The sequence below is a fragment of the Colossoma macropomum genome, unplaced genomic scaffold (assembly GCF_904425465.1).
Source record: "Colossoma macropomum unplaced genomic scaffold, Colossoma_macropomum, whole genome shotgun sequence".
Lineage (NCBI taxonomy): Eukaryota > Metazoa > Chordata > Actinopteri > Characiformes > Serrasalmidae > Colossoma > Colossoma macropomum.
The window spans coordinates 55345603-55371889 of record NW_023494792.1 but is presented as its reverse complement, the minus strand read 5'-3'; the positions used below and the strand labels follow the sequence as shown (position 1 = coordinate 55371889).

Sequence of the window (26287 nt, the reverse complement as noted above, 5' to 3'; positions counted from 1 at the left end):
ATATGGTCCTTTTTAAAATTATCTCATCTATTTGGAACTAAGAGAAGAAGGGAGAAAGTGAGAGACTCACTCCCTATGGGGCCTTTGGACCAGGGGTCCCCCTTAACTTAAACATTCCAAAACCTGCAAAAACAGAACACATGGAACTCCTAAATACTACAATATTAACTTGTACTAATAGTTAAGTATGTTTTTGCCTTCTTTTATTAAGCCACCATTTTAAATATACCTCACTAACAAACTTAGCTTACTTAGAGCTGGGCAGCTTAAACGCAGTGCTAGCAAAACGAATCACAGCACAACTGGTTTAGAGTTTTATCGGCACGATAAACAGCTGGGTAGACAGTCAGTACAGAGTTACTTTACATGTACTTCATTTTAAGATAGCTTACCATTAAAGTCTTTTGTCTTCAGTGGTCTGTGCTGTATGGAGCCCCGGGGGGATGGAGGTAGAATTAATTCAAGTGAACGTTTTGCAGTTCGTACGCATGTTTTCTTTTATTAGTGGTCACGATTCCTTATATCATTCCCTCATTTTCTTTTAAACGTGCACACGTTTTCTTTACTTTGTGGGTACTGATAAGATAATAGACAGAGATGCTCATCAGGTCTGATTTTGATTTGGGGTGTTTATTAAAAGTGTTTCCCCTCAGTGTATTTATACCCCTGAGTTTGCTCAGTCCCTTTGTCTTGCACTGTCAATGTCACTGTGACCCCTTTGTTTGTTATTCTCTCTAATTCTTTTCAGTCTTGTTTCTGTTTGTGAGTTGTTTAGTTTGTCCTCCTTGTGTTTGATTTTGTTTTGCTTTTCCTCTGTTTTGTCTCAACATGGACTTGCTTTACTTACGTCTACTAATGAGTTTCTAGACTCTGTAAAATCAGATTTAAATAAAAGCACTTTGCACTTGTATCCAGCCTTAACACCCCCATCATTACAACTACCTTGAATAACAACACATTTCAAGGAATTCTCTTTGATTCTCTTTGATGTAAGTACCCTGACATTGTATTGATGCGACATGGTGTTTTTTCCACTGTTAGAACTACATTTGACATAAAAATTACATCATACAATTAACAAATTAGCACAAGGAAGAATTTTTCAGCTGTTTTGAAGTGTACTTATATTTTATATTTACACATTCAATATGATCCAGCATCACATTTGTCAATAATATTTATCACTAATAATGCTCATACAAAATATTTATTTTCAAGCACTGAATTTCACTGAAGTATAGATTTAACATATATTGTTTAGAAATACTTTAAGTACTGTTTCAGCATAAAATAAGCACAGTTCTTTGTAAGCATAGTTTGATGAAGCACTTTTTCAACACAGAATTTGTCTATTTCAAGTAAACTTCATTAATGCACACAGTTAACACAAAATTATTTTTTGTGAACATATAGTTTAAGCAAAAATGCACCGCTTATTGTACTTATTGTAAGTACTTAATACTTTGATGAAGCACTAAAATTAACAACATACTTTTTAAGCATACTTCATACTAACACAGCAGTAACGTATGTTCCTAGGAAACACGTTGCAAACATATAGTTTCATTCTAAAATAAATACAGCAGATATTTTTATAAAGTATATTAGTGCCAAGTTAGCCCACCTAAGTTAAGTATACTTTTTCAAAGTATACTAAAATAGATATTCAGTTCAGTAAAAGGATAAGTATCAAGTAAAAAATATACTTGGAGCATCCTGTACATAGTGTAGGTAGCCTAATATCATATTAAAGTATCACTTTTTCACAAGGGGTGACGTTGCTGGTTAAGTGTGTGTGGGTGTATGGTATTGCTGCTTAGATGTGTGAGAGTGTGTGTGTGTGTGTGTGTGTGTGTGTGTGTGTTACAGCTGGTTAGATGTGCAATGAGGGTGTGTGTGTGGGAGAGCTAGTTAGGTGTGGATGAAGGGGTGTGTGGTAGAGCTAGTGAGGTGTGGGTGAAGGGGTGTGTGGTATTGCTGGTTAGATGTGGTTCTTTCTGGTTTGTGTGGAGATCAGTAGAATGAGTTCAGGAGTCTCTCCCTGAAGAGCTTCACCAGCACCTTATTAGCTCTGTTCTGGACACTGTTCTGGGTCCTGCAACATCTTAAATTCTGTGCTACTGAAACAGAGCAACTGCAGGTGATTTTAGGGCCTCGAGCACATGGTAGGAGTTCAATATCAGAGGTGGAGAGAATAGAGTCTAGAGAATAGAGTGAATCTCTCAGAGTACTGAATGAAGGGAACAGAACTGCCACCAAAATTTTTGAAGGGTTTTGGATGTAACAAGATTACTTAAATGAGTGAAGCATATATTATTTTCAATATATTTTTCTATTTCTTCGTTTGTGAGATTTGATGAGGTAAAAACAGATATAAAGTGCAGAGATTGGGGCCAACAGGACTCGGATTAGAGCAGGGCAAGTTCTGATTGTCAGGGCTCTGGTTTGTCTCTCTGATCCACTCTCAAGAGCTTCTAATTCACCCCGTCCCATCACTGATTCTACACACAATACTGTATTGCCTATATTACATCACAGTGTGCTCTGTTTTTATCAGATTCAAAATGACACCACATGGGTGGCAGCTTGTTGCAGCAGCTCCAGCTCACTTTGAGCTTTTTTCTTACTTTCTGCAGTTTTCTCATTTTTGTTTTTTTTTTATTTTATTTTTTTTTTATTTTTTGAGTATTTATACTTTTGATTGTTTGCGAAGGTTTTTTTCACTATGGACACCAAACTTGTAGAGTTTGTGCTGGTCCTCACTCTTCTTTTTTCTCTGTTTACGTCTATGTCTGGAGATCCCGTACGGAGCCCTCAGTCGTCATGGGAAATGACGTCCAAAAAGATAGACGAGCTGACCGTGCTGATCCAACATCAGAGGGAGTACTGCGAGTGTAGCGTCATGCTGTTTACTGAGTCATGGCTAACTCCGAACTAACTTCCAGCTCATACGGGTGGACAGGACATCGAAGAATGGTAAGAGGAAAGGAGGGGGGCTGGCAGTATTTGTGAATGATAGATGGTGTAACTCTAGGCACATCACTATTAAGGAGCAAATCTGCTTTAAGGACATTGAACTGTTAGCCATTAGCATGAGGCCATTCTACCTACCAAGTGAATTCTCCCGCGTTATTGCAACAGCTGCGTATGTTCCCCTCTCCGCTAATGCTGATGCTGTCTGTAATGACCTGCACACAGCTGTGAGCAGACTGCAGACACAGCACCCATGGGCCCTTATTCTGATCTTATTCTGCATATAACTCATCACCCCTCCCTCCCCTTGGAAGATCAGATCATAACCTTCTGCCTGTGTACACATCAGTTGTACATAGGGAGCCAGCTGTCACCTGTAGAGTAAAGAAATGGTCTGAGGAGACTGAAGAGGTTTTGAAAGACTGTTTTGACACAGCTGTGTGGGAGGAACTGTGTGATCCTTATGAGGAGGACATTGACAGTCTCACACACTGCATAACAGACTACATAAATTTTTGTGTGGAAAACAGTGTACCCACCAAGACTGTTCGGTGTTTCTCCAACAATAAACCATGGATCAACCCTGATATAAAGGTTCTTCTGAAGGGGAAAAAGAGGGCCTTAAAATCAGGAGACAAGGGGGAACTGAGACCTGTGCAGATGAAACTGAGAAGGAAAATCAGAGAGGAAAAAGGACGAAGATGAAAGAACAGCTGCAGAATAACAATGCTGGTGGGGTCTGGAAAAGCCTAAAAACAATCTCCGGACACAAAAAACCCGACCCCCAGGCTGTAGGGGACCAAAAGTGAGTAAACGATCTTAATCTGTTTTTCAATAGATTTGATCACTCACCTCCCCCTACACAGTTACCCCTGCTGCAACCCCACTCTCCTGGACTCTTAGGGCACTGCCCTGCCCCCTTTCCCACAATTGCCCCCCTCTTCACAACTCTCACCTCACAGCCACCTATCACTGGTTTCCCTGTTGTCAGCTCAACCCCCCTACCTGCACACCCCAGCACCCAGCCCCCCTGCTCCAATATGTGCCTTACAACAGCCCAGGTGATGGAAGAGTTCAGAAAGATCAAAGTGAGGAAAGCTGCAGGTCTGGATGGCATCAGCGCCAGGCTCCTTAAGTCCTGTGCAGATCAGCTGTGTGGGATAGTTGGACAGATGTTCAACCTGAGCCTGAAGCTCAGGAGGGTACCACAACTGTCGAAAACAACTTGTGTGGTACCAGTGCCAAAGAAGCGACAACCGAAGGACCTCAGCAGCTACAGGTCGGTGGCACTGACGTCGCACCTGATGAAGACACTACAGAGGCTGATCCTTGTGCATCTCTATCCTCTAGTGAACTCATCTATGGACCCACTCCAGTTTGCCCATCAACCTGGCATTAGAGTGGATGATGCGGTCATCGACCTCCTACACAGAGCTCTTTCTCACCTGGAGAAGCCTGGGAGCACTGTGTAGACCATACAGTCTAGGCTCCTGAGGGACAAGCTGGAGAACACAGAGGTGGACCACCACCTATCAAATTGAATTCTGGACTATCTCACCAACCGACCGCAGTATGTGAGGGTATGGGACTGTGTGTCTGACATGGTGTTCAGCAGCACAGGGGCCCCACAGGGAACAGTCCCGGCACTGTTCCTCTTCACCCTGTACACTGCAGACTTCATGTACAGCTCACCAAACTGCCATCTACAGAAGTTCTCTGACGACTGATTGTCAGCCCCATTACAGATTAGGATGACAGAGAGTACAGAAAACTGACCCTGGACTTTGTGGACTGGTGTCTGAGGAATCACCTGCTGATCAATGCAGGGAAGACCAAAGAGATGGTGTGGATTTTCACAGATGCAGTCACCTCCCTCCACCAGTGAACATCCAGGGAATGGACATTGAGAGAGTGGACTCTTGTAAGTACCTGGGTTTTCACCTCAACAATAGACTGGACTCATCAGAAAACACTAGTGCACTTTATAGGCAAGGCCAGAGCAGACTCTACCTGCTTAGGAGACTGAGGTTGTTTGGAGTGCAGGGGGCACTCCTGAGGACCTTCTTCAACACCGTTGTGGCATCAGCCATCTTCTATGGAGTGGTCTGCTGTGGTAGCAGCATCTCAACTGCAGACAGGAAGAGACTTGACAGACTCATTGAGAGGGCCACCTCTGTCCTGGGAAGCCTCCTTGGCAGACTCATTGAGAGGGCCACCTCTGTCCTGGGAAGCCTTCTAGACCCAGTGCAGGTGGTGGGAGACAGGAAGAAGTTAGCGAGACTAGCATCCATGCTGGAGAACAGCTCCCACCCCATGCATGAGACTCTAGCAGCACTGGGGAGCTCCTTCAGTGACAGTCTGCTTCACCCCATGTGTGAGAAGGAGTGCTATTGCAGGTCCTTCCTTCCTGCTGCTGTTAGGATGTACAGCCAGCACTTAATCTTAATCTGTTTTTAGAACCCTCCCCCTGACCCCCTATTAGACCTCACACACCTACAGCACATAAACTGTGAATTCATCATCATTTCCTATGTGCAATATAATCAGTACTCCATGTACAATATTTTTAAAATATCTCTACAGTGTAAAGATGTTTTGCCTTTCTATTTATAATGTTTATATTGTTAACTCCTCACCATCTCATGTGTAATATAAATCAGTACCTCCTGTGCAGTACTCCATGTGAAATATCCTTACAGTGTAAATACTTTTGCTTTGCTTATATTTATATGGTATTTTTACCGGCGGCACGGAGGCACAGTGGGTAGAGCTGTTGTCTCACAGCAAGATGGAACTCGGTTCGATTCCCCAGCCGGGCGACCAGGGTCCTTTCTGTGTGGAGTTTGCATGTTCTCCTCGTATCTGCGTGGGTTTTCTCCGGGTACTCCGGTTTCCTCCCACAGTCCAAAGACATGCAGTCAGGCCAACTGGACATGCTAAATTGCCCTTAGGTGTGAGTGTGGGTGTGAATGTATATGTCTGTCTGTCTGCCCTGTGATGGACTGGTAAAATCTTATCTTATTTATTTTATTTTATCTTATGCAGTTATGATTTTCTCACACTGTGCTTTCTGTTTTGTGCAATAATTGAAGAGAAAGTGTGGAAAGTGAAAGATTTTTTTTTTTAAATTCTATAAAAGTGACAAACAAGTATTTCTCTTTATATTCTAAATCAAAGTGAGCGTTTGATTTAGTGTGTGTGTGTGTGTGTGTGTGTGTGTGTGTGTGTGTGTGTGTGAGATGGCTATCAGTGTGTGGATCAGCTCTCTGCAGGTGCAGCATTAATTCTGTATTGCACTGGAGAGTTTCCTCTCTGTAAAGTCAGTCTCCTGTATGGTGGTCATTTTCTCACCACACTGCTGTGAGAGTCTCCTCTATGTTAACATTGTAATGGTGGGATTTCTATTAGTGGACTCAACAATAGAGCAAGCGCTCTCCATGGTGCTGAATCCCTAAAGAAAAATTAGCAACTACAAGGTGGAAAGGCCTGGCTAGAGGTGCATGCCAAGATATATATGAGGTCTCCTTTTAAAGTTTGTGCCACCCCAGAGAAGTAAGTGACCCCTCACACCAGTGCCTGCTGGTTCTGTTCTTTCTCACTCTCTCTGTCCATCTCACAAACAAGGGATTATCGACTGATCTGGAGAGCCTCAGCTTTTACCTTTGCGCACTGAGACACAGAGAAAATAGAAAATAAACCCCACCTTACCTGGAGCAAAAAATTTTATTCATTCATTTAAAGAACTTAAACAATTAAAATGATTATAATGGTAAAAAAAAAAAAGGAAAGAAAAAAAAATAGCAAAATGGCAAAATGAAATGAACACTTCTGAAAACAACTGCTCTAGCTTTTGGCCTGAGAGTTCTGTGTCCTCCCTCTGTCTGCACTTGTACTGATATTCTACTATCTATCTTAATGAGTACAAAATTTCAAAGTCTAAACTTTAATCTCAAAGCCCTCTTTAGCCTCAGAAAGACAATATTTATACTCTACATTACATCAGTATAATGATACTTCATCAAATACAATATGTATCATAATTTCCATGATCTATTTTCAGTTCTTTTTTAGTTTCAGTGTTGTCCCCTAAAATATTCTGTTCTACAGAACAAACATTTCTGAGACAACCAGAGTATCCTGAGGTCCACCGCTGGTCCAGATATAGAGAGGAGAGGAATCATCTCTCAGACCACAGCAGGAGATTCAGTACATTACAGTACACTTAAATCACAAAAAGCTCAATATACAGAAATAAACTTGCAGTTGTGATTAAGGCTGTGTGGATACAAGCTCACATAACAATAAACAATCATTATAGACTTGCAAATAATATTACAGAGAAAAAATAAGCACCCTTTTTTACATAGCAGTGCAGTATTAGACAATTAATCTGTTTTATATATCATTTGTGAACATTTATAATGTTCTAGCCAATTTTTGGATGACAACAGTACAACTGTCTCTAACACAGCAGAGGGTTAAAAGAGTTATTTTTACAGTGAAACCACTTCAAATACTAAAATTTCAAATTTCATTTTAAGTCTGTGCGGCTTTTATTACTTATTTATTTTTACTCTTTTAAAAGTTTTAAATGAGAATGAAAAGCCAATTAATTTAACACTTCTAACCCAAACCATCCGCACACTTAAACTTTAACTAAATATTTTGGTAGAGAATGGATCATTTCTCCAAATGGCTCTCTGTTAAAACCGATGTGCTAATTAGCAAAACAGTTTTTGCTTTATCAATACTTTAACCCATTTCATGTCAGGACACAAGAACACAGCACAGCTCTGATAAAAACTATAACCGCCTGTGTTAAGTGTGATAACACACTGATAGCATGAAAAATAACATGAAATGTGTTCTTGTTTCCTGCACACACAATTAAATAACACACTACGTGTTTTAACGCATCTACGTGGTGAGTGTAGCTCACTAAGGCTGAAAGATTTTAAAGAAAGTCCTGAAAGTGAAATGACATTTTGTGATATTTGGTTTGGTAAACTTTGGGGGGGGGGTGTTTTACCTCTAGGGCTGTTTAATACCACCATATTCCATTTGAGATGTTTAGGACCTGAAATAGACAATGTTTTTGTGATGTTTGGAACTGTGATCTGTAATAAAATCATTTGTTGTGTTTGAAGAGGTTTGGATGTAAGACTGTTTGGCTGTGGTCTCTCAGTCACATGATTCATCTCTGTCTGAGGCTCCTCCTCCACGTCATCATAATCTGTAAAATGAGTACATTTAGCTCAAAAAACACATCTTTTTTAACCCTTTACCACAGTTGCAAAAAAAAATAAATATTGTAAATGTCAATATGATTTAAACCTGAATTCAAATTTGGTTTAAATGTTTACATTTAAATGTTTATAAAAGTAAGTTTATTAAAGAGATTTATTTATTTATTTATTTATTTTTACTTTTTAGGTCATTGTGGCAGTTGAACATGAGTATATATCAAGAAAAGCTGCAGTGGAGAGGTGTGGATTGCAAGCAGGATTTTTCAGAGGATGTATTCAATATTTATCTGATTAACCAAATTTATGCTCAGATGTTTCATGTGTGAAAGATGCTACTGTGAATACTGATTGACATTAACTTCAAAGAGATTCTGCTGAGTGGAAGTGCAAAGTCTATAAAGTGGTTAAAATAATGTGTTGCTATAAAAAACAAGGTATCACTCATTACTTATTTTATTTTTTATCTTAAACATCTTTATGATCTTCGACTCATCATGTTTAGAACACAGATAGATGTGGAGAGGATTGGTTACTTCTAGTTTGGCCAAAATTGTGTTGCACTAATGATATTTAGTACACCTATCAGAATTATGAGGACACAGTTTATTTAACAGATGCCATAGATAATGTAAACATGCTTTCGTGCTTCCTGTGCCCTTGATTAAAATCATTTACTCCACCCTCCATATTCATGTAAATCTGCAATGTAGTGACGTACACAACAAGATCAACCACTTACCTTTTACCCCTCCTACATTCTGTCCAGCAGTGATCATATCATCATAGTTCTCTGATGTCCTTTATACAAACATTGCGAGTTAAATTATAACTGTGAGCAACAAATCTGACATTCTTTCTGTGTTGAAGCTTCATCTTAAAATTATATTTCTATAACATGTCATAATATTGGAGTTTGGTCAAATGGCCCCAGCATTATCATAGTTATCTGTCATGTCTTATGTCAAAAGGTATAGAAATAAATGCCAAATGAAATCAGCTTCAGAATCATCAGTAGTGTTGTAGGACTCAAGTGCCATCTTAAGAGGTCTCAATCTTGACTTCATTTGGACTCGATTTTGTCTCAGTTTTGGGAAAATGTGGACTCAGGAATTATTCTCGAGACCAGACAAGTGTGATGCCACCAACTGAGGTAATTGGAAACTGATATTTTTTGGATTATATTTACTTGAATGTAGCTGGTGTTTTACAGAAGAAGAGACAGAGATGAACCTCAACATGATTGCTTCCAAAGCTTACAATACAAAGGTTGACTAGGACTATAATATAGTTATAATTAATAATATTTAATTTATTTTATATTTAATATTTAATTAATGCCATATTTTACAAAATATATTTCAAGTTATCATATAATTTATTAATATACAGCATGCATAATAAATGATAAGGAAAAAACAAATTTCATTTATTGGTCCTTTATTCTTTTTATTTTTATAGCATGAACAATTCTGGGTGACATTTTATTTTGAGTGGTCCTTTGTAGATGATTAATAAACACTTAACAGAGTATCAGTAACACATCAACAACATGTCAGTAAAGTAGCAGCATTGCATAAGTAAGTTGATGTATTATTGATATATTAGAGTAGACTTAATATGGCACTTCCATTAAGCAAAGCTTAACCTTACCCAACCTTACCCGAAACCTAATCCTAAACCTGGCCCTAATCCTAACCCTAACCTTAATCTCAACCCTCACTTTGGCCCTAATCCTATTCCTAATCTTAACCTCGATACGAAACCTAATCTTATCTCTCATCCTGGCCCTGATGTTGTTAGGTTTAAGACAAATTAGCAAAAATACAAGAAATCAAGTGAGGGGTAAACATTTTTCACAGCTCTGCATATTGCTGATGTGTTGTTGATGTGTTACTAGGAGTCTGTTGAGTGTTTTTTCAGCTAGAGGACCAATCAAAATAAAACGTCATCAAATTCTGGTCTTGGTTTTAACTTGATGTTTCCAGGACTCAGTTTTGACTCAGACTCGCCTTTAGTGATTTTTGACTACAACACTAACTGTCGGTGTTAGAGATTACAGTAAGAATTTACAGTATCGTTACATCACAAGTCATACCTGTTACAACAGCTGCGCTCTGATCAGCAGTTGTGCTATCATCATAATTCTCTGCTGTATCCTCTACACCAAAACACAGAGATACGTTAGACAGTTGTCTGCTACAAATGTATTTCAAGTGTTTCAGGTATAATGACTGATCACTGAACATTTACTGTAGATTAATTTTTATTTGTCAAATATGAGCATTTTGCATGAACCAGAATACCAACTTGCAAGTTCTTCTGGACCGCAGCATTAAGGGTCAGTAAAGTTCCATAAATTATTCAAAACGTAATTACAATTACTGACTGTTTCATTATTCTATTTTCATAGCATTTGTTAGGACATTTAATGTCTGCTTAATATCTGCTCCTTTCTAAACTGAAACCCCAAAACAGAAACACACCTGCTACACTCTCAGAGATCTGTCCAGCAGTGATGACATCATCATAGACCTTATTTGCTGATTCACCTAAATAAAATAAAAGCAGACTGACTTTACAAACAGTGCATTAATTTGTTTTACATTGTGGTTTAATATAAAGACAAAATCAGATTCATTAATAAAGGAACCCACTTATCAGACCACTGGTGGTGATATTGTCATAATATTCTGATTTTACTCCAGTCAGAGACTTTGCTGGAAAAAGAGCAACATTTATTACATTTTATTACATTAAAATTACAATTACAAAAGAAATTACCTATTCAGGAAAACTTTCAGAACCGTAAAATCTAGTCTTGTGTGGCCTACAACGTATAAGATTTTGTAATCACGTTTGACCTAAAAATGAATCAGATCTTTAATCAGAGAAACCAGACTCACTGTAACACAGAATTTCACTCTGAAACAGCACATAGCTACAAATGCTGCTTGAAAATCACATAAAGCACAACCTGACTCATGATCCACTAAACAGGGTTTTTTTTCCTCCTCTAGCATTGAGGATCTTATGCTTCATAGCAGGACAGTAAGATAACATACAGAAAGTTAGATAGTATACTGTAGCGTCCTGCAATAGGCTCGTTCGGCCATAGACGCGTGGAAGGCATAGCCATACAGAGCGGCAACATGCAGGGCACTACGGGAGTAAAGCGTTAAGGCTTAAAGATGCGTACATGTGTTGCTTGTGCTGTTTTGTGCTGGACTGTAGGGTAGTTTGCGTAGTGTTACTGTCCACTATTAGGGTGAGCCGTATGGCTAGAAGTGGCCTGCTACCTCGGCCATTTCAGCCTGCACTGAGTGGCGGTTCTCCATTGCTGCTGTGTTCAATAAAAGAGCACTTGCTGAAAGTGCTATGTTTCCCATGTCTTTTGGTTCCACATTGGTGTCAGAAAAGAGACTCCTTAGAGGTCTGGAGGAGAATGGCACTTCTACAAACTCAAAGGTGAAATGGTGGAGAGGATCCGAGGCTGGCCAAGGACAGAGAGGAAGAAGCAGCATGGCTAGGATGGGCAGAGAAGACAGCGGAGGCTGCGCGACGAGGCTCATCAGTGGAGCCCAGTTGGAGGAAAATGAAAGGGACAGCAGCCAGTTGCAAGGACCTGCCAGAGGGGCAGCATGGTGGTCTGGTGGAGTTTCTGGTGGTGTGTTTGGTCAAGGGTGAGTGTTGAAGCTTCAACATACACAAGCAACAGCCTTGCTGGTGTTTGTGGCATGGTCGGCAGTAGAGGAAGCAGAGAGTGGATGAAGGAGAGCCACTGCTGTTGCTGCTTCAGTAGTGCAAAGAGTGACACCGCAAGCTGTAAGGAGTTCCACCAAGCTGGGGAGGAGGATGCAGTGCTTAGTGTCTCTGGTCCAGTGCCCCAGGGAAGAGGATGCAGCCCAGAAGAAGGACTGATCATGGCTGAGAGCACATGCCCCGTGGTATGTGTGTTTACCGGTACAATGGACATTCTGTTACCCCTGCTGCAGAGAAACTGCGGGGGGTACAGCGTGCTCCCGCACACCCCTGGGACTCTGCTTGGACTTTGTGAGGTCATCCGGGTGGCTCTTAAGAAAAGAAGGTGCTGCATAGCATCCTGCTACAGGCTCATTCAGCTCGGTCATTCGGCTGCATCGTCCTCTTTGCTGTCGTCACAATATTGTCTCTTTTTGCAGCTTCACTTAGTAAGCAGGTAATGTTTGTTTCTCTCACTGATCACGCAAAATTTAGTGAAATCAATGAAAATGATCGCACAGATGCGAGTGAATAACTATATATCTTCAGACAGAATATATTTTAAATGTAAACAAGATTGAAGCTGTAGCCCTGAACTTGAGTAGAAGTATAAATGTACCAGGTCAAAAAAACACTTAAGTATTGAGTAACAGGTAGACCTGCAGTGGAATAGTATCAGCACAGGAACTAGAGTTTGTTAGGCTGAATTCTACTCTTTTTCTTATCCTTTTGGTTTAAAATAAATCAAAGACCCCAATAGTCAGAGGAGTGACCAATCACAAAGCAATAAAGATTCTGTCCCCAAAACACAGACTCCTTTACTCACTAATACATTGTGAGTAGAAGTAAAAAGCATTATCATTTGAATCTCCTCAGAAACATGCAAATCCATCAAAATGTTACTTACATACATGTGACTTAGTAAATGTAATTTGTTACTACCCACCTCTGGTGCCATATTACCAACTTTGGATTTACTCTAGACTTAAGTGTTCTTGAAAGAAAATAAAACTGCCTTATGAAATTAGCTTATTTCTAAATGGTAAATATTTGTCAGCGGAATGGAATTTAACACACACATGTTCTGGTCCTCTTACCTGAGAGAAGCTCCTCATCCACATTCTCATATCCTGAATGCTGTTCTTCAGAGAGGATACTTCCTGTTAGAGGAGAGCAGAACAGTCAGCAAACACCTTCGGAATGCAGAACCACCCACAATCCCCTGAGTGCTGTGGATCATTGTGAATTTGGGTTGGTAACAGGAAATGGACACTCCAAATAAAGTGAAAAACAGCTGAATTCAGCTGAATTTTATTTATGCAGTTAATTAAAATTCTCTTGAAAATTCATTGCTGCTACATGATTGACATGTTGTTGACATAGATTACTCAGTTTTTTTTATTTTTTTGTGCAATGTAGTCTTTTATACAAACAACAATAGATAAAGACTAAATGCTAACTATTAGAGTGCATGTATGCCACATGTTGGATGCTTTAAATATCTTATTCTCAGGCTTGAATGCAGTGTCTTTTTCACTGACCTATACACAGACTGTGTAAAAACAAATTCATAAATATTGATAAAGCCATCACTGTATCAATATCCATATTGCAAACATTGAAGCAAACAGACCTGTGTGAGGTAGACAAATAAGTAGTCAAAGACAGTTATATTTACACACTGTATATAGTTAATCTCTTTATTTGTGGAGTAGATAAAAAAAAACATTTAAAACAGGCTTTATGCTTTTATATTTAACAAATGCTTTTATACAGAGAAGTTTACAGTGAGTGATAAATGTAATGTAAGGAGTCTCGAGTCTCGAGTCTCATGTTTCTTATTCCTGCCTGAAGTTACACCAAAACTACATCATCCTGTGCTGGTCAAGAGTTTTGTCCATTACACTATCTGACCATTCCTAACCGTAACTCCTCTCACAGAAAATGTCTCACCAGAAAAAGGTGGATTAAGAAAGTCATATATTGTGAAATTCTAGTCTAACAGTAGGCCCTAAATCTGACTAATTATATAATAAAATATTGATTTCAGTGTACTGATAATATTTTTAAACCCTGAAAATCAAAACATTTTAGTGTATTATTTTTTCCCACCTGTACAAGCCACACACACATGTCTAAGGACTGAAGAGAACAAACGTGAAGCAGTGGTGTAGGCAGAAATACATTTTTGGGTAGGCCTGTGAAAAAGGCAGTAGGCCACCTAGATTTTATTTTTTGGGATACATTCCCCAAACGTATCCCACAATATCATAACATCCTGTTATAGTCTATTACTAAAGGCAGTGCTGTCATTATTTTACTTACTAAATCCAGCACATCTGCCCTATAGTGATAATAAAAAAGTACAAATCAAAGAGAATATAGGATTCACATGAGCCTAACCAAAAATGCAACATCCTTCATTACAAAACATGCATTTATCTGCTTACCACAGATACAGCTAAATGAGTTCAGCTGAGATGCACGGAAACAAGGAAAAACAACAGCAAATTTAAAAACCTTTAATTTCCTGCTGATAGCAAATAATATGTCCTGCCAGTAGATTGCACCAATAAATGACGCTCTCAAATACAAATCTCACAAAACACAAAACATACTCGGTCACTCACTCACTCACTCACTTGCTTACTCACTCAGTGTATCTCTAGGAGACTGACTCGGTCACTTACTTGGTCATTTGGTCACTCATTCGCTTACTTGGTTACTGACACAGTCACTTACTCAGTCACTCGTGATCACACATCTCACTCACTCAGTCTATTGGTCATTACTCACTTACTAAGACACTCAGTCATTTGGTCACTCACTTGCTTACTCACTCACACACTCAGTCTGTCTCTAGGAGACTGACTCGGTCACTTACTTAGTCATTTGGTCACTCCTTCATTCTCTTACTTGGTCACTGACACACTCAGTCACTTACTCAGTCACTCGTGATCACACATCTCACTCACTCAGTCTATTGGTCATTACTCACTTACTCAGACACTCAGTCATTTGGTCACTCAATTGCTTACTCACTCACTCACTCACTCCATTTGGTATCTCAATTCATACCTCACCTCTCTTTCTCTCTCTCTCTCTCTCTCTCTCTATCTCTCTCTCTCTCTCTCTCTGACCTGTAGCTCTGTGAATTCTCTGTCTGCACAAAAACAGAAGCTTTCCTGGGATGATAACGTTTGCCTTCAACTGCCTAATAGATGTTCATGAGCAGAATTAGCAACTACATGTAGATCTACTCTAACTGCACATTTCATCTAATATACACTAAACTCGCATACACTGTTGTGTGTGTTCTATTAGGTCTAATGTAAGTATACTTTCATCTAGAACACTCCATATATCACTCACCTCTTTGGGTTGGTTCATTTCTTTTAGTGGTGTATCTGTGGTTAATCTCCTCATAGACTGCCTCAGTCAGAGTCTTATGCCCCCTCTTAGAGAGCACTGTGAGAGAGACAGAGAGAAACATGGAGCCAGTTCAGTAGAAGAGAAGACTGATGACAGATTGAAGGACTAATGATGTTTAGAGAATGTACAGAAAGTGGATTGTAGATGATCTCTGAATCTCTCTACCTCTCCTGAGCACTCTGTTCTGGTAAAACAGCATAACCAGAAACGCTAAGGCCAGGAAGAGCAGCACTCCCAGAACCAGGAGAGACACTGGATAGATAGACGGAACAGCAGGTGGAAGATTTTGTGGAGGAGTGGTTGTTCCGTTCACTGTCTGACCAACTGGATGTAAAAATATAGAAGAGAATTTGTGTAAAGCACTGAAGAATCTATTTAGAAACAATTAGGAAGAAACTATCTAAACAACAAAAATAGTACCTGCAGTGGAGAATGTGATGATTGCTGTTGTGGGAGCAGTAGTAGTCAGTGTGGAAATCTCTGTTAATACAGAAACAAAACACACAAAAATAAACAGTGAACACACACACACACACACACACACACACACACACACACTTTCTAAACTGCGTATCCTTCTAAATCATGAGTAAACAGTGAACAGCCCACAAAATGTAAATATACACTCACCAAAGGGGAAAATTTTAATGGGAAATTTTCATTCTGATTTCTACCCATGTAAAGACTGAGTATGACAAACCAACATTAGACAACATTATTAATGACTAAAATCACCTTGCAGATAAATAATACTATGACAAGATGTTTAGATAGGAGTCAGAACTCCTCTGACCTGCACAGGTGACTTCAGCATCTTGCCAGCGTGAGCAGTCAGTGTGTTTCTTCAGGGAACGAGGACAGTCCCACAGGTGAATCTCATTCCCTCTACACTTCACTCTGTTCAGCCAGATAGGCCCTACACCACCAAAGACAGGACTCCCATCAGCAATCAGCGCCGGCCCACAGCCCAGCTGCCTGCAGACCACCTGAGCGTCACTGATGTCCCACTGATCATCACATATGGACCCCCATGTTTTATTATAATACACCTCCAGCCTCCCAGAGCAGCTTTTCTTTCCTCCTCTCAGCCTGAGAGGGAGGTGATCTATGTCACACATCAGGGTATACTAATGAATCAATTAAGACACTGAATTCAACAATACAGCTACATAGTCCAATAAAATTTTACTATAGAACGTCTTTCATAGGCCATTAATATTTGTGTGGAGAAGTGGAGTAACACACTTTTGTAACTAATGCCGTTAATCAAATATTGACTAGATCTGTTTGCAGTAGAACTTACTTGAGCACCGTTTGTGATGGGAAGATGAAGAGCATTTCAGATGGCTTCGTAACACACGACTGTCCTCTTCTGTGATTATGAGAAGTTAAGAATTGATTCATTCAGTAATCATTGACTTTTATACATACATCTTTTTGCTTATCTGTTTGACCCTATAGAGTATACAGACTGATATTTAGATGTTTCTGCCTGTTTTATCTCACATTCCTCATTCTTTCATGTACTGTTGAAACACAGGGAACAAAGTGACACATTTTACACATCCCACACTTATCAACAAACAAAACCTCTGCCTACCTGAGCAAATAATGCGAGCCACTTCATTGCTATTATCACACTTATTCTGTCCCCAGGGTGAAGATGGACACTGCCACAGAGTTGAGTCGTGTTTCCTACATTTCAGATCATCCAGCCAGTTAGGAGCTGATTCCACTCTTGCTTTGGAAGCCCTCTCACTGCCAGATCTTCCACAGTTCAGCTCTTGACAGATCAAACTTGCTGTTTCTTCATCCATCCCATTTACACACACATTACCCCAGGTTCCATTGTAGAATACTTCCAGATTCCCCAGACAGCCCTCAGTGAGTCTGATCTCTTTAAACTCTGATGGGAGAAAGATGAGTTATACTTAGTCAAATCTTTCGTCTAACTGTTTTTCATTAACCCCTTAAAAGTTCAGAGCCCACCAGTGGGCACAAACCTAAGAATAGCTAAACGAGTTTGCAGTGAAGTCCCTGTAGTTACTTAAAAACAAGACTTAGTATGTGATATGGCAGGGATTTTGTAAGAGGTTAATTCAATATCTAGTGTTCTGTGAACATTTTAATTACATGTAATATACTTATACAAAGGTTTAATTCCTTAATATTGTTTTACCTGAGCACACAACCCCTACAACCTCAGTGTGTCCACATTCATTCTCTCCACACAGCTGAAATCTGCAGTTCCACAGGGACGTCTCGTTACCCCTCACACTCCACCTCATCCAGCCATATGGGTCCAGTTCCAGGTCCAAACCAAGCTGGTACTGGGTCACTGAGGGCCACTCCACACTGCAACTGTCTGCACACCACCTGCGCATCCTTAATATCCCACAAGTCATCACACACTGTCCCCCATGAGCCGCTGTGGAAAACCTCCAGCCTTCCTGCACAGTCTCCCCCAGAACCAACCAGCCTGATGGAGCTGTTAGCTGAATTAAACTTACCTACACACACACACACACACACACACACACACACGCACACACACACACACATACACACACACACACACACAGCAGTTCACCCTAAGATTACTCATACATTACAGCTGTTTTGTTTGAGATCAGTGTATTACTCTTTGGTCCTCCATATAACGAAGAAATTTAATGTGACTGTGAAATTAATAATAAAGATCACATCATATTTTGTGGCAGATTATTTTTGTTATTTCACTGCTGCAAACCTTACCAGAGCAGGTGATTGAGAGCTGTTCTCTGGAGCTGCAGTTGACTGCTTGTGTGCTGCTGCAGTTCCCCAGATGAGCTTCACTCCCAGAACAATTAAAACCCGTCACACACATGTGTCTGTGTTCAGGACTGGATGGAGAGGAGCTGGAGAAGTTGAGCACAGAGCCACAGCCCAGCTGTCTGCAGACCACAGAGGCCTCAGACTCACTCCAGGAGTCCAGCAGAACTCTCCTCCAGTCCTGCCTGAAGTACACCTCCACCTCCCCCTCACACTCCATCCCTCCAGACAACCGCACTCGCCCCTCATGGAATGCCAGAGAGGAATCTGTAGAGGATTTATGCAATATAGCATATATTTTCTTTTTGATTAAGGATGTAACAAACTTAGTCAAACCTTTTTATGTTTTTTAAATTAGCAGAGGTTTATGCAGTTTCCATAAACATTAACAGCCACTCACCACTGCAGATGATTCCAGCATCCTGTTTATGAGAGCATGCCGTTCGACTCCATGATGAAATGGGACATTTTGACAGGTGTGTTTCGTTACCCTGACAATCAAACACATCAGCCCAGATCCGGCCACTCCCTTCCCCAAACCAGTCTGACCCCAACACAGCCACAGCACTCCCACACTTCAGCTGACCACAGAGGACACTGGCAGCTCTCATATCCCAGCTTACATCACACACTGTGCCCCACTCACTGAGGTACTGGAGTTCCACTCGACCAGAACAGGAGTCAGAGCTGTTCACCAGCCGAGCCTGAGTGTGACCTGTATCAACATCAAATAAATGAACAGAAATGAACATGAATAAAGACATATTATTGCTCTTATAATGAAAACCAGCAGTGGCAAAATTACTAAAATTTAAATAGCTTTTTAAAGTAAGCTTAAATATACATTCTTTACCCGAGCACACCAGTCCCACATCACTGTCATGGGAGCAGTTGTGTTTGAGTGAAGATGATGTCGGACATAAGTAAATCTGAGATTCGTTGCCTCTACACTGAAGCTCCTCTGACCACACCTGACCCTCCCCTCTGCCAAAAGCAGCTGCTCCCAGCACCTCCACAGCAAGCCCACAGCCCAGCTCTCGACACACAACCTCTGCATCCTGCTGGTCAAATCCAGCATCACACATCGTGGACCAGTTCTCTTCATGAAGCACCTCCACTCTCCCAGAGCACAGATGTGGACCATCAGCAAGTCTGAGCATCTGACCTGTGAGTATTTGAGTTACATTTGCACTTGCGTTACATTAAGATATCAAGGAAATAAATGTAAGTGTTGTACTAACTTTGTGGTTTATCTTCAGCATTTTGACTAACCACGTTTCAGCCCTGAGATTTTACTTAAAATATGATTTTCAGTGATGAAAATGTGCTGAAATGAGCCTGTTCAGGTGCTATTTACTTGATGTCTTCATCATTCTTAACTTTATATATTTTAGTCAACATGCTCATGATCTTGATGTGACTTGTCAAACCTAGGCAAATGTTTTAACCTTTTCAACTCCTTGAGACCACCGGTGGTTCCAAAACACACTTCGTCATATTCTTCATAACTTTCATATTTCATAAGCTATATTTAAAAGGTGGGTGTCATATGAGAGCTGTAAATGTCTTCTTTCCAGTCAAATAGATGGGTGATGTAATTTTAAACCCTTATAATAAAAGAAGCTGAACTCACAATTTTTTTTGTCTACTGAAAGTCGACCCATTTTTCCACAAATCTGGGCTATAAACCATAAACAGATGGTGTCTCTTCAGTGATCTGCTCTGTAAAAATTATTTTTATAAAATAATACAAAAAGCGTCTAAGATTTTCAGCTTTCAGTAGTAAATTGTAAGCATATAGCAATATGTGTATGATCAAAAACACATGTTCTGTTCAATTGAAGGGAGCTTTTACTACAAAAAAAAAAAAAGAAAATGAATAAAATAAAAATTTACATTTATTTCATGCAGTTACTGAATAATTTGCCTTACGATTTGGTCGTGTAAATTCAGATGGAAAAACCAAAATATACCCTGGTCAATAAGAGGTTAAACATAAAATTAATGTAAAGCAGTGTATCCCGCTCTATTACACTAAACCAGCTGCCTTTATATTGACCTTAATTTAATGTACTATAAGCATGTATGATAATAAAGTTTGAATCTTGAAGAACATGTGAAGTTTCTATACTAGTTTGGGTTTATTCACAGATAGAACCATATACTTCCTTAATGAGAGCTCTCAGTGCAAAAAAGGTTTTATCTGCATTGGGTTCAGGCTCTTTTCAAATATCCTAGAATTTGAGTGGTCAGACATCAGATTTCAAGGCTTTAGTAGGATATGAAAGGAGATTTTATGACAGAGGAGTTTTGCTATTTTGAAAGTGAAATCTTTGATCTTCAATATCTCAAAACTGCACTGAAGACAGACAGAACTTTAGAATGATCAGATCAGTTTTTTTCCCGTATTTTCTCACATACTCCCGATTTAGGAGTCACTAGTGCAAATTAAATACAAATTAATTACAGTTGAAGTGTTGATTAATATGAAGCTAGTGGGATGATAATCATGATTATATTTAGACAGACTGTCCTTCATAGACATGACTAATTACAGTTTACCTGAGCAGATGACTCCAGCATCTTCACCATGATTACAGTAATGTTTACCCCATCCTCTTGATCTACAGTTCTTCAGTGTAGACTCTGACCCACTACAGTCCACATTATCCATCCAGATTCGTCCAGATCCTCGTCCAAAATGAGCATCTCTCAGTACATTTAAAGCGTTTCCACAGCCCAGCTCTCTACACACCACTGCAGCATCTCTTATACCCCAGCCATCATCACACACTGTTCCCCACTGATCATTATGAAGAACCTCCACTCTCCCAGCACAGCGACTGCCACCATCCACCAACCTCACACTGTCTGTACAACAGAGAGAGAGAGAGAGAGAGAGAGAGAGAGAGAGAGAGAGCGAGAGAGAGAGAGCGAGAGCGAGAGAGACCTGTACAGTCAATCAGCCACCAACTAAGCTATGAAAAAAAACGTTTTATAACTAGGTTATGAATTGATTGACTGATTGATTGACTGACAAAAGGCAGAATCAGTCAGTAATATTTGTGCATAAAATATATAAATATAATAACTACACCTGGGAGAAACATATAATAAGAATATTTTTAAAATGTTACTGTAAAAACTGTCAGATAACCTGGCTGTTGTGAGGAAAGAGCGGAAGCGCTGCCTGACTAGGACGATAATTACTCTTTGGCCTGTTATTATCACAGAGTAGCACTTGGGGCAAAATACAAATTAATCAATGTTCAAAGAGTAATAAACAATGTGTATTTACAGCCCTTGTTCAACATATTTTACAAGATCTTCAAATTGCTCCCCCTTTCCAAATTACATGTTTTGTTTTAGAGAGAGAGAGTTAAAATGATTTAACTTTTAAATTATTTAAAAGCGAGTGTTCTTACCTGCTGTGGTGAGTGAGATTGTGGAGGACAGAACAATGAGAGCCACACAGCTGTCCATCTCCGTTCAACTCAGCAGCAGAACAAGCTTCTCCTCCACTCCCCCAGAGAGACTGAAGAAACTGAGAGAGAGAAAGAGAGAGAGAGAGAGAGAGAGAGAGAGAGAGAGAGAGAGAGGCTCCCCATAGCCGCCAATCACACTCACTATTACCTTATTAGAAAGAGGAGAGGAAATCATCAAACATTTTCAGTGACAAATCAGAGGAGGCATTTTTTTCTTTCTCCATATTTATCAAAAGAGCATCAGCGCTGATGAACAGAACTCCACCTCCATCTCTAAAGGTGTGTGTGTGAGGAGAGACGCTCGCAGCAGTGTGGTGAGAAACACACCAACATACAGGAGACTGACTTCAGAGAGAGGAAACACTCCAGTGTAATACAGCATTAATGCTGCACCTGCAGAGAGCTGATCCACACACTGATAACCATCTCACACACAAACAAACAATAATAATCTACTCACACATACAGACACACATTAATAACACTGCAAGTCCTGCTTAGGGGCCCCAAAAGGCTAGAGATGGCCCTGGGCATAAACTCTAGATAAGTTTATTAGTGTTTACTTATTATATTACTCTATTGTTATCCGACTGTATATTCTTTTTCTTCTTCTTCTTTTTTTTTGTACAAAAAAAAATGTATATGTCCTTTTTTGTCCCTCAGCTCCCATTTATTCTAAACAATGTCACGCTACCCTCCATTCCTGATGTCTCCGCCTCCCAGCCCCCCAGACTTCATTACCCAGAACCCCACTGCTGATCACATGACCGACAAGCTCCCTCACATGACTCTCCAATGTTCTGCCTCACCTGACGACTGATCACTCACATCTGTTCCTCGTTACGGTCACCTGTTAGTTCAGTATATAAGCCAGGGCTTTAGCTTAGCTCCTTGCTAAGTATTGCCTTTGTTAACAGAGCCTTGCCAAGCCTTCCATTTGTCTATTTGCATTTTTGTGTATGAACCTTGCTTTGTTTTCCTTCGACCTTGCCTTTTTACCTTGCCCTCTCAGTATTGAGTAAAGTCAGTACTGGCTGACTTTAATTATGGATACTCTCTTTATTAATAAACCTGAAACTTGGTAACCCTCTACAATCCAATCAGTAAACACCCCATACACCATAGCAACCACCTAGCCACATCTTAGCAACCACCTGACTAGAAGCTTAAGCTGCGCAATCATTCTGCATTTTCATCAGGAAATGCATTATTCAAGTTGTTGTATGCCATCTTCAGCAGTATAACTATTACTACTACTACTGGGTTTTCTGTCAGACAGTCTTAGATGTCTCATATTACCTTGTTTCAGTTTGTTGGATACCTTAGCAACTGCTTAGCAGCACCATATCCATGGTTTAGTTTCTTTACATTGTGAAAACAGGTTTTTAGGTTGTTTGGACTTTGGACCAATTACAGGAAGTTGAGGCAGGCTGTCATCACCCATTAAACAATAGAGGTAGAAAAAGAACTGGGAGAGATGGGGGTAGGCAGAGACAGGATATTTAATTGTAATTTGGTCTGACCAGAATGGCGAAACTCAACAGTTTTCTCCGTTCAAATGGAAAAGGTTACCCGCTGAATTGACAACATGCTGATATAAGACTCATGCTCCTCTATTAATAAATCAATGTTAAGTATAAAGACAGTCACCCCATGTAGGTGATGATGACAGGATATAGGTATGTCATGCAAAGTTCACTAAATTGCTTGCTGAATTACAAATTGAAACCAAAATTAACAGGATCAAATGTATATAATGTAACAAAAACATGAACCTTGATTTGGACCTTGGTCCGGTCTTTCAAGTGTGAAAACACCCTTAAAAACACACCAGAAAGTCCTAAGAAAGACCTGGCAGCAGATCAGACAGGCTCACGTTGTGCTTGTTTAGGCCAACAGAGGGATCTGGCTGCTGCTATCTACTAACCACTCCTACCACTTGCTCACCTAGTTTACTGCTGTGTAAAACTTGAACAGAAGCTAGCAAGTGTCAAGTCCACAACATCACCATAAACGTCTTTTCAAAACATGAGGTAACCCAGGGATTAAAGCTGGGAAGAGGTCACAGGACTTGAATCATGCTACCAGGTGGTAGCCCAGATTATCTGATTTGTATAGGTATATAATCTAATTGAATGTAGACTACCATGTGATCTACAAATAGTGCATAATTTTTTAAACTGTATCACTTTTTTCAGCCATCAATATATGACCTGTGGCATAAGTTCATAGCAGCTGTTTTTTGTCTCTCCAGAACTGGAGCTAGCCCAGGGGTGTGTTTAGGTCTAACTATTGGGCTATAGCCACGGTCTCTTTTAACTGCCAAAATATTTAGTATGAATATGAATTATGGGCATATATAAACACTGAATCTTTTGTAGTAAACATATCCCTGCCTCATCCTTGCCTAAGCCGATAGTGACTTTTGAGACCCTTTTTACTCAGGGACTTTTCTAAAAAGTGCCAAGCATCTAATCTCACAAGGGAAAGAGCAAGAAATATAAATCTTTTTAGGACTTTTGTCATTTATTCCCATGCATGCTGACCATTTTCTTTATTAAGTTTTCCATAGTCTACTGTAGCTTCACTCACTACAGTAGGCTACTGTGTGATGTCTGACACAGATTACAAAGTTACTAAGTTTGTTTATTACAGCACAACAGTTAACACCTTTAAAATCATCCCAGGCTTATTACATACTAAAGGTTATTATTCAGTAACTACAGGGACTTCAGTGCAAACTGATTGATCTATTCTTAGGTTCTAGATGTTTGTAACTTTGGGCCCACCAGCAGGCCCTGGCCATTTAAGAGGTTAACATGGTCAAAATACATGAAACTGGAACTGTCCCTGCTTTTTTATTTCATAGACAAAATCATCGGATATTCTAATGATGTATTGACCGCCAAACTGAAAACGTCCCCAGTTTTACTTTTGATTAACTAATGAACTAATGTTCACCTGAGTCACAGATCACATATATTACAATAACATCCACTGCTCAGAAGTGAAACAGTTTCTCCCCTGATACAATCTGTTATAATATAACAGTAAAATAAACAACTATCAGAGCTCCAGTTTGCCATAAGCTGTTTGTGTTGCTCATAACGGGAAAGTATGTGTAAATGTGCAGCTAGCTGATTAAATGAAATTAAATAAAGATTAATATCTGAATTTTTGATGCACCCTCAGTGTAATTCAACATACCTCTGGGGGTACAAGTACCACAGTTTGGGAACTACTGCCTTAGGGTTAACCATCAAACGTGCCTCCTTCAAATGTTTCTCATTTTATCATTTTAGACTGGGTCATTATTATAATTATTATTATTATTATTATTATTATTATTATTATTAACGGTTTCTTAAAAGTTTGACTTGAAATGAACTCCCTGTGATAAAACCACCACATAAAAACTGTACTGTGTAAAGCTGTAAAAAAAGTGTGGTTTAGTAGTGTTAAAGCCTGCTTAGAAAAAGGTCTGCATATGAAGCATGAGCCTTGGGCTGTCAAGTAACGTGTATGATTTACAGTATGTTAGCGTGGTACTATGGAACACAAACCATTACTGTTTATATTGCTTAGTCATAATTCACTCTGTTCTTGTTTATCATGTCATTGGTGTAAAAGTAGTTGTCTTGATGTTATTATGAACTACATGTTGTCCTTTCAGACATGATTTCAATGCTAAAGTAAAAAGCAAATAGGTCAGTTCTTCAATGCTAGGAGTGTACACTAGTCAGGCAGAGTTTGATAATGGGTAGTTTTACTTAGTAGTACTTGTTAGTAGTACTTTAACATGTTTCAAACATGTTAAAATTTCTGCTACCTTCCTTTTTATTCTCCCCTATGAACCGTGTCTGCAGCATGGGACAGTGGGCGGTGGGTTAAAGGGACGCGCAGACATAATTAAACATGTATATTTGCTACAAATTCCGGGTAATGTAGGGGCTTGGCATTTGCTGCCTTTCTAGAGGGTGAAACCAAATGATAGAGAACTATAAGTGCATTATGTGTTTCTTTAATGTTCTTTTGAATGTACCGCATCTGTGGTCATCAGGTTATGTAAAAAGTTCTGTAAGTGTTCTAAAGTAGTGTTTTTTGTATGATGTAATTGCTCCATATGCCTCTGTAATGTTTAATGATTTGTTCTTTAATTGAAAAGCTACTGAATGTGCTACAAGGCTTCTTGTGTGTGTGTGTGTGGTGAGACTGCTATCTGGGTAACCTCTATGAACGTATTGTGTATTTTTGGCCAGATGCCTGTGCATTTGGGCTGGTCAGTTGACTAATAGCACAAAGTGGTTTTTTGAGTTTTAACCAGTGGTAGACTGATTTCCAGTGTGACCGCTTTGCTGCCATTTATCAGGTATGTTGAGTGTCCAGCTATATTCTACTCCCATATATATATATATATGTGGCATGCGCCCGCCCCCCGGGCCCCGACGATGACGGCCGCGAGAGCCGGCAGGAAGGCGGGGCCCGAACAACCAGCGGCGACGAACCTCGGCCAGGACGGCAGGGAGAGAGCCGCGAGTGGGGAGGGGGCGGAGCGCAAAGCCCGCGCTCCTCCGAGTAACCCGAGTGACGCGAGTGATGGCG

The 26287-nt window shown here is 39.9% G+C and overlaps 1 protein-coding gene across 1 annotated transcript in view; it reads right to left on the bottom strand.

Annotated features, from left to right (window-relative positions):
• The window catches only part of LOC118811244 (deleted in malignant brain tumors 1 protein-like), a 52112-nt gene extending 30429 nt beyond the window's left edge, over positions 1–21683 (bottom strand). Inside the window, 18 exon segments of the mRNA XM_036575402.1 lie at positions 3987–4184; positions 4419–4475; positions 4532–4696; positions 8163–8206; positions 10315–10377; positions 13055–13117; positions 15330–15425; positions 15555–15713; positions 16183–16494; positions 16693–16761; positions 16990–17295; positions 17569–17659; positions 17661–17899; positions 18144–18467; positions 18601–18915; positions 19054–19365; positions 20763–21071; positions 21626–21683. Coding sequence (XP_036431295.1) covers positions 3987–4184; positions 4419–4475; positions 4532–4696; positions 8163–8206; positions 10315–10377; positions 13055–13117; positions 15330–15425; positions 15555–15713; positions 16183–16494; positions 16693–16761; positions 16990–17295; positions 17569–17659; positions 17661–17899; positions 18144–18467; positions 18601–18915; positions 19054–19365; positions 20763–21071; positions 21626–21683 — 3180 coding nt within the window.
• Positions 21684–26287: the final 4604 nt, after the last annotated feature.